The sequence below is a fragment of the Macrotis lagotis genome, chromosome 4 (genome assembly GCF_037893015.1).
Source record: "Macrotis lagotis isolate mMagLag1 chromosome 4, bilby.v1.9.chrom.fasta, whole genome shotgun sequence".
Classification (NCBI taxonomy): domain Eukaryota; kingdom Metazoa; phylum Chordata; class Mammalia; order Peramelemorphia; family Peramelidae; genus Macrotis; species Macrotis lagotis.
Window position 1 is genome coordinate 28,835,000 of NC_133661.1, and position 16,285 is coordinate 28,851,284.

The 16,285-nt window shown below is 38.6% G+C and overlaps 2 protein-coding genes across 3 annotated transcripts in view; one reads left to right on the plus strand and one right to left on the minus strand.

The window, feature by feature from the left end:
* LOC141520652 (catenin alpha-3-like) overlaps positions 1-16,285 on the minus strand; it is a 1,797,877-nt gene that overhangs the window by 1,058,632 nt on the left and 722,960 nt on the right. The gene's annotated exons all lie outside the window — the stretch shown is intronic.
* The window catches only part of LRRTM3 (leucine rich repeat transmembrane neuronal 3), a 227,304-nt gene that overhangs the window by 850 nt on the left and 210,169 nt on the right, over positions 1-16,285 (plus strand). Inside the window, exon 2 of the mRNA XM_074232364.1 lies at positions 148-1,682. Within this exon, the coding sequence (XP_074088465.1) occupies positions 148-1,682 (1,535 nt within the window). The remainder of the gene's footprint in view (positions 1-147; positions 1,683-16,285) is intronic.

The following is a 16,285-nucleotide window of genomic DNA, read 5'->3' on the forward strand; positions in this document are numbered from 1 at the left end:
AAATGGCAAGAGAGGAGATTAGCTGTTAAATTGGAATTTTAAAAAAAAAGTCCTTGAATGTTTTTTTTTCCTTTGCTTGATTGAAAAAAAAAATACGTGAAATCTCTTTTTGGGGGGATAACTTTTCTAAGTTGTTTTTATTTCCAGGTTTCAATGTAATTAGGCTACTGAGCGGATCAGCTGTAGCCCTGGTAATAGCCCCCACTGTGTTACTGACTATGCTGTCTTCTGCTGAACGAGGATGCCCTAAGGGCTGTAGGTGTGAAGGCAAAATGGTATACTGTGAATCCCAGAAATTACAGGAGATCCCCTCCAGTATCTCTGCTGGCTGTTTAGGTCTCTCCCTTCGCTACAACAGCCTTCAGAAACTTAAATATAACCAGTTCAAGGGTCTCAACCAGCTCACCTGGCTGTACCTAGACCACAACCACATCAGCAATATAGACGAGAATGCATTTAATGGCATTCGCAGACTCAAAGAGTTGATCCTGAGTTCCAATCGCATCTCCTATTTTCTTAACAATACCTTCCGACCTGTGACCAATTTACGGAACTTGGACCTGTCTTATAACCAGCTCCAGTCTCTGGGATCCGAACAATTCCGGGGCTTGCGGAAGCTGTTGAGTTTACACTTGAGGTCCAACTCCCTGCGAACCATCCCTGTGAGAATATTTCAAGACTGTCGCAACCTCGAACTCTTGGACCTGGGCTACAACAGGATCCGAAGCCTGGCCAGGAACGTCTTTGCGGGCATGATTCGCCTCAAAGAACTTCACCTGGAGCATAACCAGTTTTCCAAGCTCAACCTGGCCCTGTTCCCCAGGCTGGTCAGCCTGCAGAACCTCTACTTACAATGGAACAAGATCAGTGTTATCGGGCAGACCATGTCCTGGACCTGGAGCTCTTTGCAGAGGCTGGATCTGTCCGGAAACGAAATCGAAGCCTTCAGTGGACCCAGCGTTTTCCAGTGTGTCCCCAATTTGCAACGCCTCAACCTGGATTCCAATAAATTGACATTTATTGGGCAAGAGATTTTAGATTCTTGGATCTCCCTCAATGACATCAGCCTGGCCGGGAACATATGGGAATGCAGCAGGAATATTTGCTCCCTGGTCAACTGGCTGAAAAGTTTCAAAGGGCTCAGGGAAAACACCATCATCTGTGCCAGCCCCAAAGAGCTGCAAGGGGTCAACGTGATTGATGCCGTGAAAAATTTTAGCATCTGTGGCAAAAGTACCACGGAGAGGTTCGAGCTGGCCAGGGCTCTCCCCAAACCCACCTTCAAGCCCAAGCTCCCCAGGCCCAAGCATGAGAGCAAGCCCCCCGTCCCCCCCACAGTGGGGGCCACCGAGCCGGGCCCAGAGACCGACCCGGAGGCCACGGAGCACATCTCCTTCCACAAGATCATCGCCGGCAGCGTGGCCCTCTTCCTGTCCGTCCTGGTCATCCTGCTGGTGATCTATGTCTCCTGGAAGCGGTACCCGGCCAGCATGAAGCAGCTGCAGCAGCGATCGCTCATGCGGAGGCACCGCAAGAAGAAGAGGCAGTCGCTCAAGCAGATGGCCCCCAGCACCCAGGAGTTCTATGTGGACTACAAGCCCACCAACACGGAGACCAGTGAGATGCTGCTCAATGGGACAGGACCCTGCAGCTACAGCAAGTCGGGCTCCAGGGAGTGTGAGGTATGAACCCCTTGTCCTAAAGGGAGCTGATGAAGCAATAGTGGGGCTGCCTCCCCGTCCTGGGACGGACTATGAAGGGAAAGGTGTGTGTGGTGGTTGGGGAGGGGGGCAGTGAAGGGACCTTTCTGGAGGCTTTCTTTCTCCTCCCTCCCCGCCCCCCACCCCTAGGTTCTATGTCCATTTTCAGCCTCACCCTGATCCGGTTTTTCCTCCCGTTTTCCTCCCCCATGGCAATTTCAGTTTAAGTCAGATCGTGCTTTTCCTCTTTTTTTTCCCAAGTTCAATGTCAATTTTAGTTTCAGCCAGATACTATTTTTTCCTTTTTTCCCCAAGTTCTGTGTCCATTTCAGTTTAACTGTAGTAGTTTTTCCTCCTTTTTTCCCCCCTTGCAAATTCAACTCATTGAAATTTAAACACCACCTTCTAAGAGGAGTCAGAGCCCCCAGGTTTAAGAGGATCCCTATTGTACAAGAACCTTCATTGATTTCATTAAAGTCTCCCTTGTTTTAAGATAAAACTTCTTTCATCCGTAATCCCCTACATCTGCAGTCATGCTGCTCCCTTCAGGCCAGACCTGCATACAGTGGAAGGTGGGAGGAGTTCCTTTGCAATTCACTGAACACGTCTTGGGGACTTGAAGGGATTCTGGTATCCAAGGGTTCAATTCTTTTGGGAAAGAGAACTATTGCAGAAATTTTGTAATAACAGTCACAAAACTGCAGTTGGATCTAAAACACAAACAAAAAAGATCATTGCAAGGATCTATCAAAAGATGGTGCTAGATTGAAATAGCAGCCTAGTCTCTTTCAGGAGTTGAGCTGGGGGTGGGGGGAGAGAAGGAAAGGGTTAAAAATGCAACTAGGGAATTGCAAAATGGAGTGGGGTGAGTGTAAATGCGAAGTTTTAGATTGCTTGAATGTTTATTGAAACCCATGCATATGAATGCCTACTGATTCCCCCATCCCCACTGTTGTTTTCTTTGGACTTTGAAATGGCACTACAGAAAAAAAAATGTTCTAAAGGCAGATAAGAAGAGGTAGAGACCCCTTCCTGCTACCATTTCAGAAAGTAAGGTGGAGGAAAGGAAAGAGAGCTTATCAAGACTTGTGGTACATGTTGGGGGGAGGGAATGCTGCTTGATGTTTCGATATTTCTTTTCTATTTTCTTCTTTCATTTCCAATTCTTTCACAGATCTCTTGGTAAGGGAAAGCAGAAAAGCTTAGCAGCTTAGTCTGGGTTGTGTGTTTGGGGCTTCTTCAGACTGTCCTGTTTCTGAGCTCAGCACACCACTCCTCTGATGGCTAACTGAGACTTCATTCAGAGGCTGGAGAGGAATCTTTCCAAGACCACATCCCACCAGCCACAGGCTTTGTAGGGAGTGGGGAGGGGAGCCCATTTGGGGAAACTCTTTAAGAATGAACAAAATGACTCTTTAAAAAAAGAGAGAAAGAAAAGATTTTTTTCTAAACTCCATCATAGTTTCAATTTGTTTCTGTATTGCAGACGTTAGGGAGATTCAGGGATATCCTTGGGTAATGTGAAATCTTCCATCAGCATGGCTCTGGCCAAATGCTGATGGCACCCTGCCAGCTGCATGCCCATGTTTTCTTATGCCACTGGCAAAAGTTTATTGACTGCAGCACCCAATATCCTAGCCTCTGTATTTAAACCATTTATAACATCATGCACATGAGCTATTCCTTTCTATCTGGAGGGGGTGGTGGCTGTGGAGGTTGATGGGGTGAGGGGGTGAGGGGTGGGTCATTTTTCTCTTCCATCCCCCAAACTGAACAGCTCTTTTACAGAAGCTTTATTCAGGGATGGCAACAGCTCGGCTGTTGGATTTAAATTGGCTTGCTAAGCCACACGTCCACGCATCTTCAACCATGACACTGTGTCTCTAAAACAGGACCACTGCAGCAAAGACATGAAAGCAAATGGGTGCTAGGGTGTTTTTTATTTCCTCTTATTAAAGTAAAAAAAAAAATTTCCTGGAATTTTAGCATTATGTTTTTCTGTGCTTGGGAAGAAGGGAAGGCAGTGCATAGAATACAAAATGCAGTGAAAGTAAGATCTTAGAGATCACAAATTAACTAGCAATAAAAAAAATTAAAACCATTTTCCAGTCTGTTTTCTCTATAAAACTTTTTTTTCTGGTTTAAAGGCCAAAACAGATGTCCAAGTCTGAGGCTATGTCTTGTTACTGTACTGCAATGTATTTAACTGTGTCATACTGCTATTAACCCTTGGTTTATGGTAAAGCATCACAGATTTCTAGCTGAGAAATCATGCAGGTTGCTTATCCACTGCTAGATGAAAAAAAAAATGGAGAGTGTGAGCTTCTGCTATGTGGGTAACCAAGTTGTAATTGTGCAGTTTTTCATAAAATATCAGTAAAAATGGACCCATTGCAGACTGAAAGATTTTTGAGTCAATTTGGCTTTGTGTGTACTAAAGGTAATTGTTTTAATTAAAGGTAGTATTACAAGTAAAAAAAAAAAAGACATCTCTAGTTTATGATTTCACTTGTGTCCCTCATTTGATGGACACTAATTCCCTTAGGCAAAGCATAGACATATAACACTATTGTCATATTTGATTGGTTTTTTGTTCTTTTTTTGCTCTTTTCCCCCTTCAATCTGCATCCATCTTATGTGTATCTTTAAAACATTCATATTATCATAAATAATATTCCCTAAATAAAAGGCCGAATTAATGTCCAAAGGAGAGTGGGAGAGGAAATGAATGACTAATATTTGGAAGGTTAGCATTAAATTGTTCATTTTTATACTCAGTGTTGACCATACAAGAAATACCAGACAGGAACCAAGTTAAAAACTCTCAACAAGAAAATCCATGTTGATTCAGGGATAATTATGGTCTTTAATCTACTTATGTGGTTGCCAAGAGCATTATAATAACCATATTGTCCATACAATGATAGAACAGTAGCAACCACATCTCCCAAATATTCTCTCACAGAGAGAATAGGCACTTGGTATGCTAGGGCCATATTTTGAGAAAATGGGGAATTCGTGTGATATGTGGCAGCCGAGCAGTCTGTATGTCTATATTACCTTGTGGGGTTTTTTTTTTTCTCTATTTGGGGAGGAAACAACTCTAATGGGAATAATAAAATGATCATCATCAACAGCTATGAATCTAAGATTTGCATTTGAATCCTCCCATAATCACAAACTAATTATGTGGCCATGAGCAAAGAATTTCCCCTCTCTTAAACTTATAGTTTATTTATGAAATATTCATAGACATATCTATCAAGCATAATCTCTGCAAAGATTAAATGAGTCAATATGGGTAAAGAGTATTAAAAGGATATGCATAAATGCAAGTAAGTTATTATTTTAAAAGAGGAGGAGATGCTTATGATGGTATCACCTTGTTCATATATCTTACTTTATGGTCTGTGAGTCATTTTACCTTCATTGTCTCATTTGATCCTTACAATAATCTTCTGAGGTATGTGTTTTTATTATGCCCCTTTCATTGGGGAACAAACTGGGATTCAGAAAAGGAAAACTGCTGAGAGTCATACAGATAAATAGTATGTGTAGGAAGATTTGAATCCAGATCCCTGGATCACAAGATCATATATTTAGAGTTCCAAGAGACTGTAGTGATCATCTAGTTAAATTCAGACATTATATAGAAGGGGTAATCAAGAGTTAGTAATTTGCTGAAAGTCACAACCCAGGTTACTAGTGTCAGAGCTAAGATATGAAACCAAAATTGTCATTCTTAAATTCAGAGTACTTTCTACACCATCCTGCTCTGCTAAATGTCAGCAAGTTTTCACCATATCCTAGAGGAGAAAGACTCCCCCGCCCCAATCTGGTGACTTTGCCAAAGTCCACTGGGGGTATTGTTAGATTCTTTCTTATGACAAAGTGAAGCATTGCTATTACTGTCCTTTTTGTTATTTTGTTAACTCTCTGATGGAAGATCATTGCCTAAACCTTGTGAACTGCTTACAGGCAGATAGAGAGACAGTAAGAATCTCTAACCTGCATATATTTCATGGGGAGGGAGCAAAGCAACATCCATGACATCCCAAAGGTGATAGCAGTTACACAACCTTTTCCATGGATCTCTGGAAGAGAGGTCATGCTTACAACTCCAAGCTGGGCCTTTGATTGCTCTTGGTCCAGGCTTATGCGGTCGATCTGCTCCCCAGATATGCACCTTGATTTCCTTCCCATGCCTGTTTCTAGGCTATGAATAACACCTAAACTCAGCTCAATAGTAGGAGATAAATCCCTAATGCTATAGTCTCTAACATCTCCTTCTCCCTCCCCCAAAAGGTCTGCCTTTTAAGAATGAGTTTATGCTTTTCCAAGGTGTTGACATTGGATCTTTGCAGTTTAAAACACCCCCCCCCCCCCCCCCAGTAATATTCTTTTTGGTGAGTCCACTACCCAAGTATAATTGCCCAGTTGGACTTCTGTGGAATAACACTGCCACCTAGTGGCTAATTCAATCAATCACAGCTATTTATCCTCCAATTTCAGCATTTTAGCTTATTATCCTGCCCCCTGAGCAGTTGTGCGTTTATTTATATTGGAAATCACTCCAAAGATGTATCTTCTTTGAATCCCATTTTGTTGCCTTTCACTAGGGTGCATAATTGTAATAGAATATTCTTTTCCAGATCCCTTCTGTATAGGAACTCGTGTACTGTAATCAAATGTAGAGAGACAAGAGGAAGTGATAGAGAGAGGAGAGGAGTAGGTACCAAGAACTCCAAATCAGCAGTGAGAATTCAAAGTAGGAAATCATTCTGGATAATGAAGGCCCAAGAGAAACTTTTTCAATTATTTAGACACATAAATGTGGGCCAAAGATTCTGACAAGTTTCCATTGAACTTTTCAACGTCTCCATTTGGGAAAATTCTAAAAATCCCTTATTAAGTTTGCAAAAAGTATGGTCCTGTCTTAACAGGGAAAGGCAATGATATGCTATCTGGAGATTAGTTAGATAGACCCACCATTGGCCTGATCCTTTGCCCATATGGTCATATCTGAGAATCTTGGCTCTTTTCCACCTTCTTTCTACCTCTCTGTTCATTCAGTCAGTAAAGAAATGCTCTGACCTGATGATTCACAGATGATGAGACCATGCTTTCCACCCAAGAAATGCTAACACATACAGCTGACTTCTTAGATGAAGTAGGGGGGGGTTTCCATGGATTAGCAAAAATGCCATCCCCTCTTCCAAATTCTGCTTTGCCTCTCCCATTTATATCATTTATAGAAAGAAGAATATGAAAGACTTTATTTAGAGCAGGAGTTGTTAATTTTTTGGTAGCCTGGGCTTCTTGCAGTCTAGTAAGAACAATGAACTCCTTCTCAGAAGGTTTTTAAATGAGTAAACTCAAATACATAAGATTTCAGAGTAAATCAAAGATTAGTGAATACATATGCATGCAGGCATGTTCATATTTGCATGTATATAGTTTCCCCAAGTTCACTGACCTCTCCACCCCCCAGAAAATCTCCATGGACCCATAGGTGACATGATTAAAGTACAGATTAAGCCAGCCATACAAATAAACACTTGCCCTAGTTTCTATCACCTGATAGAAATTCAGCTTGGCCAAATTAAATTCGAAACATGAAACCAATCCACTCTTTCCCCAGATTTTCAACATCATCTTTATTTATCACCTGAGGTGATACAATATAGCTAGAATAAAGCACTGACCTTAAAGTTAGAAGTTCCCTCAAAACAGACTCTGATACTTCTAAGGTCATGTGATCATGGGCAAATTCTACCACTTCTCTAGCTATCTGTTTTCTCATCTGTAAAATGGATATATATATATATATATATGTATATATGTATATATGTATATATATGTATATGCTTATACACATTTATATATTATATCTGTATGACCTACCTCATAGGATTATGAGATTTGTGTGACTAAAATGAGCTTTGCAAATGTCAATGTATTATATAAACAACAGTTCTGACTTTTGGTTTTTTCATTATTGTTATCATCTTTCCATTTAAAGGAATTTAGATAGAAAGAAGTCAAAACAAGTCATCAACCTATTACTTTTCTATCATCATCATCATCATCATTACTATTAGAATTATCAACTAATAAGTATTTTAAGTCTGGGCTGGGCACTGTAGTAAGAACATATTAATCCTGTCTCTATTATTACTACCCAAACTACTGATACTATTATACAGAGATTCTAGACAGGTGTTTCTTCTATTTTCCTAATTTGATAATAAGGAGACAAGACCAAGAAGACAAAGAGGAAGATAGATAACATTGATGAATTTAAGCAACACAATGGAGTCCCAATAGCATTGGTTCTGGCCAAATGGTTTCTGAAAGTCCTTTTGCAAAACTAAATTGTTAGACCAACCTGATGCATGTGAAGGAGTGATTGTTTTTCTGACCTCAGCGGGTCATCTAAGAATCATCCTGGAAACCCACAGGATAGAAATTCATGTGAGTTTTGAAGTATTATATTTCAAATTTAGCAATGCAGTGAACAAATGAAACAGTAGTTTGAAAGCAATTGCCTGTGTGTGTGTGTCGTGTCTGAAAATAATTTGATTTCAGTTCTATTTGGGGAGAGGGGAAATGAGCACATTTGATCAAAAGAATATAAGTTTCTTGAAGATAGGAATTCTCATACTTTATATTTGGGTCCACAGTTTCTAGATAAGTGTTTTACAAGTGGATTTTTTAGCTTTATTTTTTTTACTCTCCTATGACTTCATCTTTAAAGAGAATTCCTAATGTAGGGATTTCTACCAATACATATTGTTACCTGTTCTGTAATTTAAAATCTTAGAGAATTGACTAGCATATTGAGGGATTAAGCCACTAGCCCCCCAACACATAGCTGATGTGAAGCAGGGCAGGACTTCAGTGCATAGTTGTCTCTCTATTACCTCATGCTACCTCTCAATTTTTCATGAATTGAATTCAGTTGAAATCTCATTTAATAATCACCTACAATGGGGAGCAAAGTCTAATGCTACTAGAGTTGCTGAAAACCTCCCTACTCAGAGTTACCTTAATGTAAATGGGATTTAAACTATGTATATATCTTGAGGAAGGGATTGCTCATGTCTATCTCCCTCGAGAGAATGCAAGCTTCCAGAAACCAAGGATTATTTCATCTTTTTTTTTATATTCCCATAACTTAGCCTGGAATATAGTAAGTATTCAAGATATGTATTGGTTGACTAACCAAAAAAAAAAGTCACCTAGTAATGCTATGGGCTGGTAGGTGGCAGAATGGATAGAGCATTGAGCTTAAAGATACTGAGTTCAAATCTGGCCTCAGACACTTACTAGGTATGTGACTGTAACCCAGTTTGCTTCAGTTTCCTCATTTGTACAATTATTTAGAGAAGGAAATGGCAAGTCATTCTAGTATCGTTGCTAAGAAAATGCCAAAAAGGGGTCATCAAGAGTGATACTTGGCTGCCAACTAAACAGCAGAAAGTCACACTTGAAGTTGGCTTATTTTTGAAGCCAGTGATAACAGAACTAGTAGTAGTAACCCCATAATCTCTTCTAGGGTTGGTAGCCAAGCAAAGCTACCTGTGTTTACACCAAATACAAGTTATCAGTTACTTCATTAGGTGAGACTTGTTCTTCTTCCTTCACTGAATAATATAAGATGTAGAAGGGTTTCTTAGAAGAGCTATTTGCAGTGTCTACTCTCTGCTAGACACTGTTCTAAGCAGAGGATGCCAAGACAAAAGGAAAACAGTGTCTACCCTCAATGAGTTTATATTCAACAAAACTTTAAAATATACTTTTAGAAATTGTAAGAACTACAAACAGCAACCACAAAAGAACCTCCAACAAAGGTGGCCTTCTAACCCATGGTTAGGAATGTAAACATCACATGACCCTTCCACCATCTTTCTCGTGACAATCATTTCCTGGGTTCAATCATTATGAATAAGACATTATATTGAATGCTGAAAAGTTGCAGGGTTAAAGGCAATGAGATAACTTGGGTTTTTTTATATTAAACTGATATGTATCCCATCTGTCAACCATTTGACTTGTGATTCAATGAAAAATAGTACCTAAAATCAGCAATTAATATGGAAATTTTTCCCCTACACCAGTTTAAAAAGCTTATCTTTGCTATAAAAGTAGATATGCTTAACATCCCTTGTCTTCTTTCATTTGTTTGGGTTTTTTTTTGGGGGGGTGGAGTTAAGTCAGGGTTAAGTAGTTTCATCAGGGTCATACAACTAGTACATTTCTGAAGCCAAATTTGAAATCAAATCTTCCTGATTCTAGGGCTGATGCTTCATCCACGGTGCCACCTAGCTACCCTCATTGTCTTTCATTTGTCACCCAACAATAAGCCTTAGCAAACTGAAAAACTTCAATATAAATATTTTTCCTTGGTTCTACTCAGGATTGGTTGACACAAATCCAGCTCTCTCTACTGAATATGGTTCATCATCTGCTTGAATCTTATTTGTTTTATACTTGTATCAAAGTTACTTTTAGATGGAAGATAGTTGTTCATTTGTTTGTTTTATTGCCACTAGGCCGAGTAGACCCAAATTACTGTTGGCATATAGATCAGAGGATCATACATTTAGAGCTGGAAGCTGCCTTGGATGTGATCTGATGGTCTGCTGAGATATAATTCTAATTAATTAGGATACTCCCATCCCTTTTATGTTCTCCTTATTAAATACCATAGCTATTTTATTCATATTACCTCTTCTAAATCGAACCTTCTATGCCTGTTCATTCACTTATTCACATCTACTTCAATCTTAATCCTTAGCTCAATACAGATTTTTAGCACCATTAGATTACTCTTTCTCAATCTGTCCATTTTCTCAAGCTCACTGAGATCAGACTCCTTCTTGGGGACACTATTTCCTTTCATCACCCTTTCCTACTGGCTACACTTGATCTATTATCCCAAGACTCAATGGTTGAAGTGTAGAAGTCATAATTCTTCTCGATTCCTCGATACTTTTAGGCTCCCATTCTTTTATCATTACTCAGCAACTACTTCTCAGGAGATATACTGAATCCTAATTTATCTCCCAATAAAGACTTTGATGGCTATTATCTCCCAAACACTAAGAGATTTTCCATCCTTTCTCAATGAGTTCTCTCTACCTTACTTTACTGTCCTCATCCTTGGGAATGTCAGTTCACATACTGACGTTTCTTCAAATATCCTAACTTCCCATTCGCCCAGTTCATTCAATTTCCATAGCTCCATTCTACTCAAAATACAAAGATTCTCATCAATCATAAGTGTTTCACTATCATGTTCATAACTCTTAAGATTCTTTTGCCAAGACATAATCTTTTAACATCCCATCTTGGTCTTTGCTGTACAATTTCTATTGTTTTTCCATACTGTCACCACTATTTCTTCCACTGAAGCACATGGAGGCTGTATCTAATGTTCAAAATACTTATGTGCTTCCCCTTGATCATGAAAAGCATGTGAAAGAATTGCTAAATATTCAACTGCATAGGAATGGCAATCTTTTCATTCTTCTTTGGTTATCATTTCTATAAAATTGACCTGAAACCCAACAGCAGTCAAAGAAAGAATTTTTTTGGGGGGGGATACCAAACTCCTCAGGCTATATAAGTACAGATCTTTGTATGTATAGATCTCCCATCCCACAGACAAGACACTACTATAATGATCAAAATATGTTAGTTGGTAATAAATCAGACACCACAATTTCTTTTTTTTAAGGTTTTTGCAAGGCAATGGGGTTAAGTGACTTTCCCAAGGCCACACAGCTAGGTAATTATTAAGTGTCTAAGACCAGATTTGAACCCAGGTACTTCTGACTCCAGGGCCGGTGCTCTATCCACTGCACCACCTAGCCACCCCACAATTTCTAAATTATAATCTTATACTATTTGGCTTACCATATTTCTAAATTTAAAAGATTTTTAGTTCCTTTTTTTTGTTTCCTATAAAGGTTAAGTTCATGGGCTTTAAATCTAGTGACTGCCTTGAAGGTCATCTAATATAATTGTGTTTGTTTTTTAACAAATAAGGACAATGAGTCCTATAGGTAAAAAGAATTGATATACAGTCAAGAGAAGGCTTAGAATTTTTCATATTAGTCATAGGGAAAGTACTTAAAAATAATTTAGTTCCCTCTCCCTATGGATTTAGAGCTGAAGAGACTTGCCTGGAGCCACAAAATTAATAAAAGGCAGACAAGAATCTTAACCAAGGTCTTCCGACCCCAAATCTGGCAATTTTCCTACTATTTTTCATTTATTTGTCATCATCTTTCTGCTATTTCTAAATTACTCTTCTAAGGCCCTGAAGAATCATCTTGGTTGTCTATCTCAATTTACCTCAGTCCTTTCATTCAAAATCTACACCAAAGTCCTATCCCTTCAGGTAGGACTATATAATTAAATGGTATAAGAATAGGTCATTCATCAGTTTCCTAACTGGAAGGAACCTTACAGAGGATCTAATTTTATAAATAAGGAGTCAGAGTCCCAGGGTGTTGATATGACTTACTCAAAGACCCACACAGGTAATAACTAAGTAAGAGAGCAGGCATTAATAGGCAGATGCTCTGACTTCTAGACCTAGGATCTTGGCAATTATCCCAAGCTTTTAGCTAGAAACTTGAAGCATAGCTGGGCTGCCGAACAACCTCTGCCTCTCAGAATGTCTTGTTTCCTTTAAAACTTTTTTACAAAAACCACTGTTGACATGATGCTTCCTATTATTATCCCAGCTCCTGGGGCCTCATAAGTCTTTGTTGAATTGAATTGAATCTGATTCACTTCAATGAATCAACAAGTTTTTATTAAGTGATTTTTAAAATCCATATTTTGATTTTGAATCATATTTATTTCCAAATACATTTCTCCTCCTCTCCTACTCTTGTGACAGAGCCATCGTGTTACAGAATTAAAGAGAGGAGAAGGAGAAGGCAATTCAAAAAATCTAACCGATACATCAATTCTCTCTGATGTGCAATGCTCGCTGCAGTGATCCATAGTTCCCCACCTTTCAAACAAATCGAAGGGAGATGCATTTTTCGTATCTTCTTGGAGGTCAACCTCATTCATTATGATTAGGAAGCATTAATTTCCTTTTCAGGTGTTCCTTTCAACTTTCATTGCATTCCCTGTGTATATAGTTTTCTAGGTTCTGCTCCCTGTATTTATTGCCAGTAATTGTCTCTCCATGTTTCACCATTTTATTCATAATTGTTATATCATACAAAGTGGTGACATTGTATTCCCCTCAATGTACCAGTTTGTTTAATTCGGTGTTCAATGAGTTGAATGTTTCCAGTTCTTTCCTAGTGAGGGATGTAGATATCTATATGTACTTTCTGTTTTCTACATTCTTAACATAAAGGCCTTGCTGGGTTCCTGAAACTATATGACATCAGCAATTATATGGTCCACCACACCAAAATATGTAAGACTATTTTAGATTTATACACAATGGTTAAAGCATTGAGATAGCTATAATCACTTGTCCATTGACTCTGATTAATAGATGAATATATTGTTGGCTTAATTGATTGACCAAACAACTATTCTCAGGTATTTGAAGAACTGTCGTATGGAAAGATTATCCAATTTCTGCTTGGCTTCACAGGAAAAAGTAGAAGCAAATGGTGGGAGTTGTCAACAATGCAGTTTCACTAAATGGGCAAATTCCCTAGAAATTAGAGATGTACAAAAGCAGATTAGGTTATCTGTGGATACAGTAGGCTCCCCCTCTCTTCAAACCAAGGCCAGCTGACCACCAACTTGATGCACATTAATTTATTTGCATATTACTAAAATTGTCTTGTAAACATACTCCCCCCTTCCCCCTAGAAAATAGAAAAACCTCATGAAAAGTAAAGTGAAAGAAAAAGAAAAAAATTGTACTACAGCTTGTGTTCAGAAGCCATCAGCTCTATCTCTGGGGCAGATCGGATTCTTTATCATAAATCTATGAGAGAAGTTGCTTTTCTATTTATTCCCATTAGTTGCTATTGCTGATTGTATTTTCTTCCATTCATTCCTCCCCATTCCCATTAATTCTATTTTCTCTCTCCTTTCATTTCTTCTTTTTTTAATTATATTTTTATTTATTTCAGCTTGGTACTTGATAATGATTCTTTGCTCAGATAAGAGTGAGGGCTTCTCAAGTTCCTTCTAAATCTGAGTTCTCTACCCTGTGTGTGACTATGTGTGACTATTTTTGACAACCCCCATCCCAACCTAAGCCTAACTCACCCACCCAAAGTTTTATCTGAATCTCACTAAAACAACCAAAGACAAAAAGAGATATGATGTCTCTTGTGTTTTTTTTAATTACCAACTCCTGATGGTTCAAGAAATCTAACTATTGAAGGTCAGCTGCCTAGTATAGGCGGGGTGGCTTTACTGTACCAATCCATCAATCCTGAAGCCATTAGTAGTCCCAGTTCTGTCTCCACTGTGATAAGCCCTCAAAACCCTTTGTCTCACATATAAAACAGCATGGCAAATACTAAATTTAGCAAAGCCAATTTCTTTTAAAGCTTCATCGCACTAATTACATCCAACCAGTGTGTAAAATACATTTTGTCAGTAAAGAGCAGAGGACTTCAATTAACCACAAACCCTTATTCAGCACTCCCAGGGCTTAAAATCATTAATGAGGTAGCAGAAGGAGACTTCCTAGACAGGAAAACTGGTAAGGAATCATTATGAAATGGTATTCAAGGTTTACTCTTCCTGTCCTCCATAGTTGAGAAAGTGATTCTGCTGTTTACATACACGGTTACACAGGCAGAAAGGAGATATGGTCTTCCTGGAAGCTTAACTCCCTGGAAGCAGACCAGGATCAATAAGGCAACACCATTGGACTAGGGAATCCAAAGACCTGAGTTTTGATATCTTATTTGGTATTTATTAGCTGTGTGACCTGGGGCAGTCACTTAACCTCTGAGCATCCTTTTGTTCATCTTCCCAAAGAAGATTAGATTTGGTGATTTCAAAACTTCCTTCTTGTCCTAAAAACTTTGATAATAAAGAACCCACAAGAAACAGATGGCCCAGGTCATTTTGGAGAAGAGATGGGAGGGATTCTGGAGCAATAACTCTTAAGTTTTTCATTTTCAGTGAAAAGAGCTCAATCATATATTTTAGCCATGAGGCAGCCAATTTACAATCAGCACACGACAACATTAAATTCAATTTACAAATGGGAATGGGGAAGAACTGGAACAGAATGTTTACAAGTGAAAGGGCACAGATACAATCATTATGAAAAACACTCACATGTCTATAGCACACATTTTAGACTAGGCCTGTGATTTCAGCAATATTGGGAGTCCCTAATGAGGAACATCCTTTACTAGTACAGATCACCACCTTCTGTCCATCTTATAATCAATCAGATAATAAGAATCAATTTATTTTTTTTTAGGTTTTTGCAAGGCAAACGGGGTTAAGTGGCTTGCCTAAGGCCACACAGCTAGGTAATTATTAAGTGTCTGACACTGGATTTGAACCCAGGTACTCCTGACTCCAGGCCGGTGCTTTATGCACTGCGCCACCTAGCCGCGCCAATAAGAATCAATTTAAACAAGGCCAAGACCCTATCTGCAAATAAAATAATAGCTAGAATCAGGGAATCTTCAGTCTTGTGAGAACCTTGAGGGATGTCACTCAAATCATTTTGGACTGGGAAGTTAGAGGAGCTGAATAACAATCTCATTTTCACAACTCATTATCAAATTTTATTACCAGAAAGTTCCTCTCTTGCCACTGACTGATACAAATGATATTGTACAGGATTGCTTTTGTGTTACAATGCTATATATATATATATATATATATATATATATATATATATCTGTCTATAGATAGCTAGATAAATATAGATATAGATATAAATGTATATATGTATAGGCTATATTTTGGGGTATATGTAAATATGTATATGTGTACACATGTGTGTGGGTGTATATGCTCATGTGTGACTAAGTGAACTTTCTGGGTTCCTGAAACTATAGGACATCAGCAATTATCTATGGCTATGCCAAACAAACTGATTTTTACAACCTTCAGCAAGTAAGTCACTAACCTCTCTGGGTCTCAGTTTCTTCATTTGAAAAATAAGAGTCTTAGATTCATTTGGCCCTCTAGTTCTAACTCAAGATTTAAAACTTATTTTTTCCCCAATTCTACATTCAATGAAAAATTTTTTTTGTATTATCCCATATTCAGTGATTGAGATTCACAGCCTTCAGATTCATAGCAGTTCATCCCACCTTTGAATAGCTTTAATCATTTGAAGATTCATCTTCACTCTGGTTCAAAAGCTCCCTCACTAATAACTTCTATCTTTTATACTTGGGTCTCTGGAGAACATGACTAGCCCCTCTTCCATATGATATTCCTTAAAATATTTTAAATGTCTGACATGCTACATCTAAGTTTAGCTTTAGCTTCTCTGATTCCTTTAACCATTCTTAACATTTCCTTACTAGCTTTGCCTCATAACACTTATCTGTCTGAGATTCCATTTGTCCACCATCCCTTTTAAAATGTGATGTCCATAGATACAC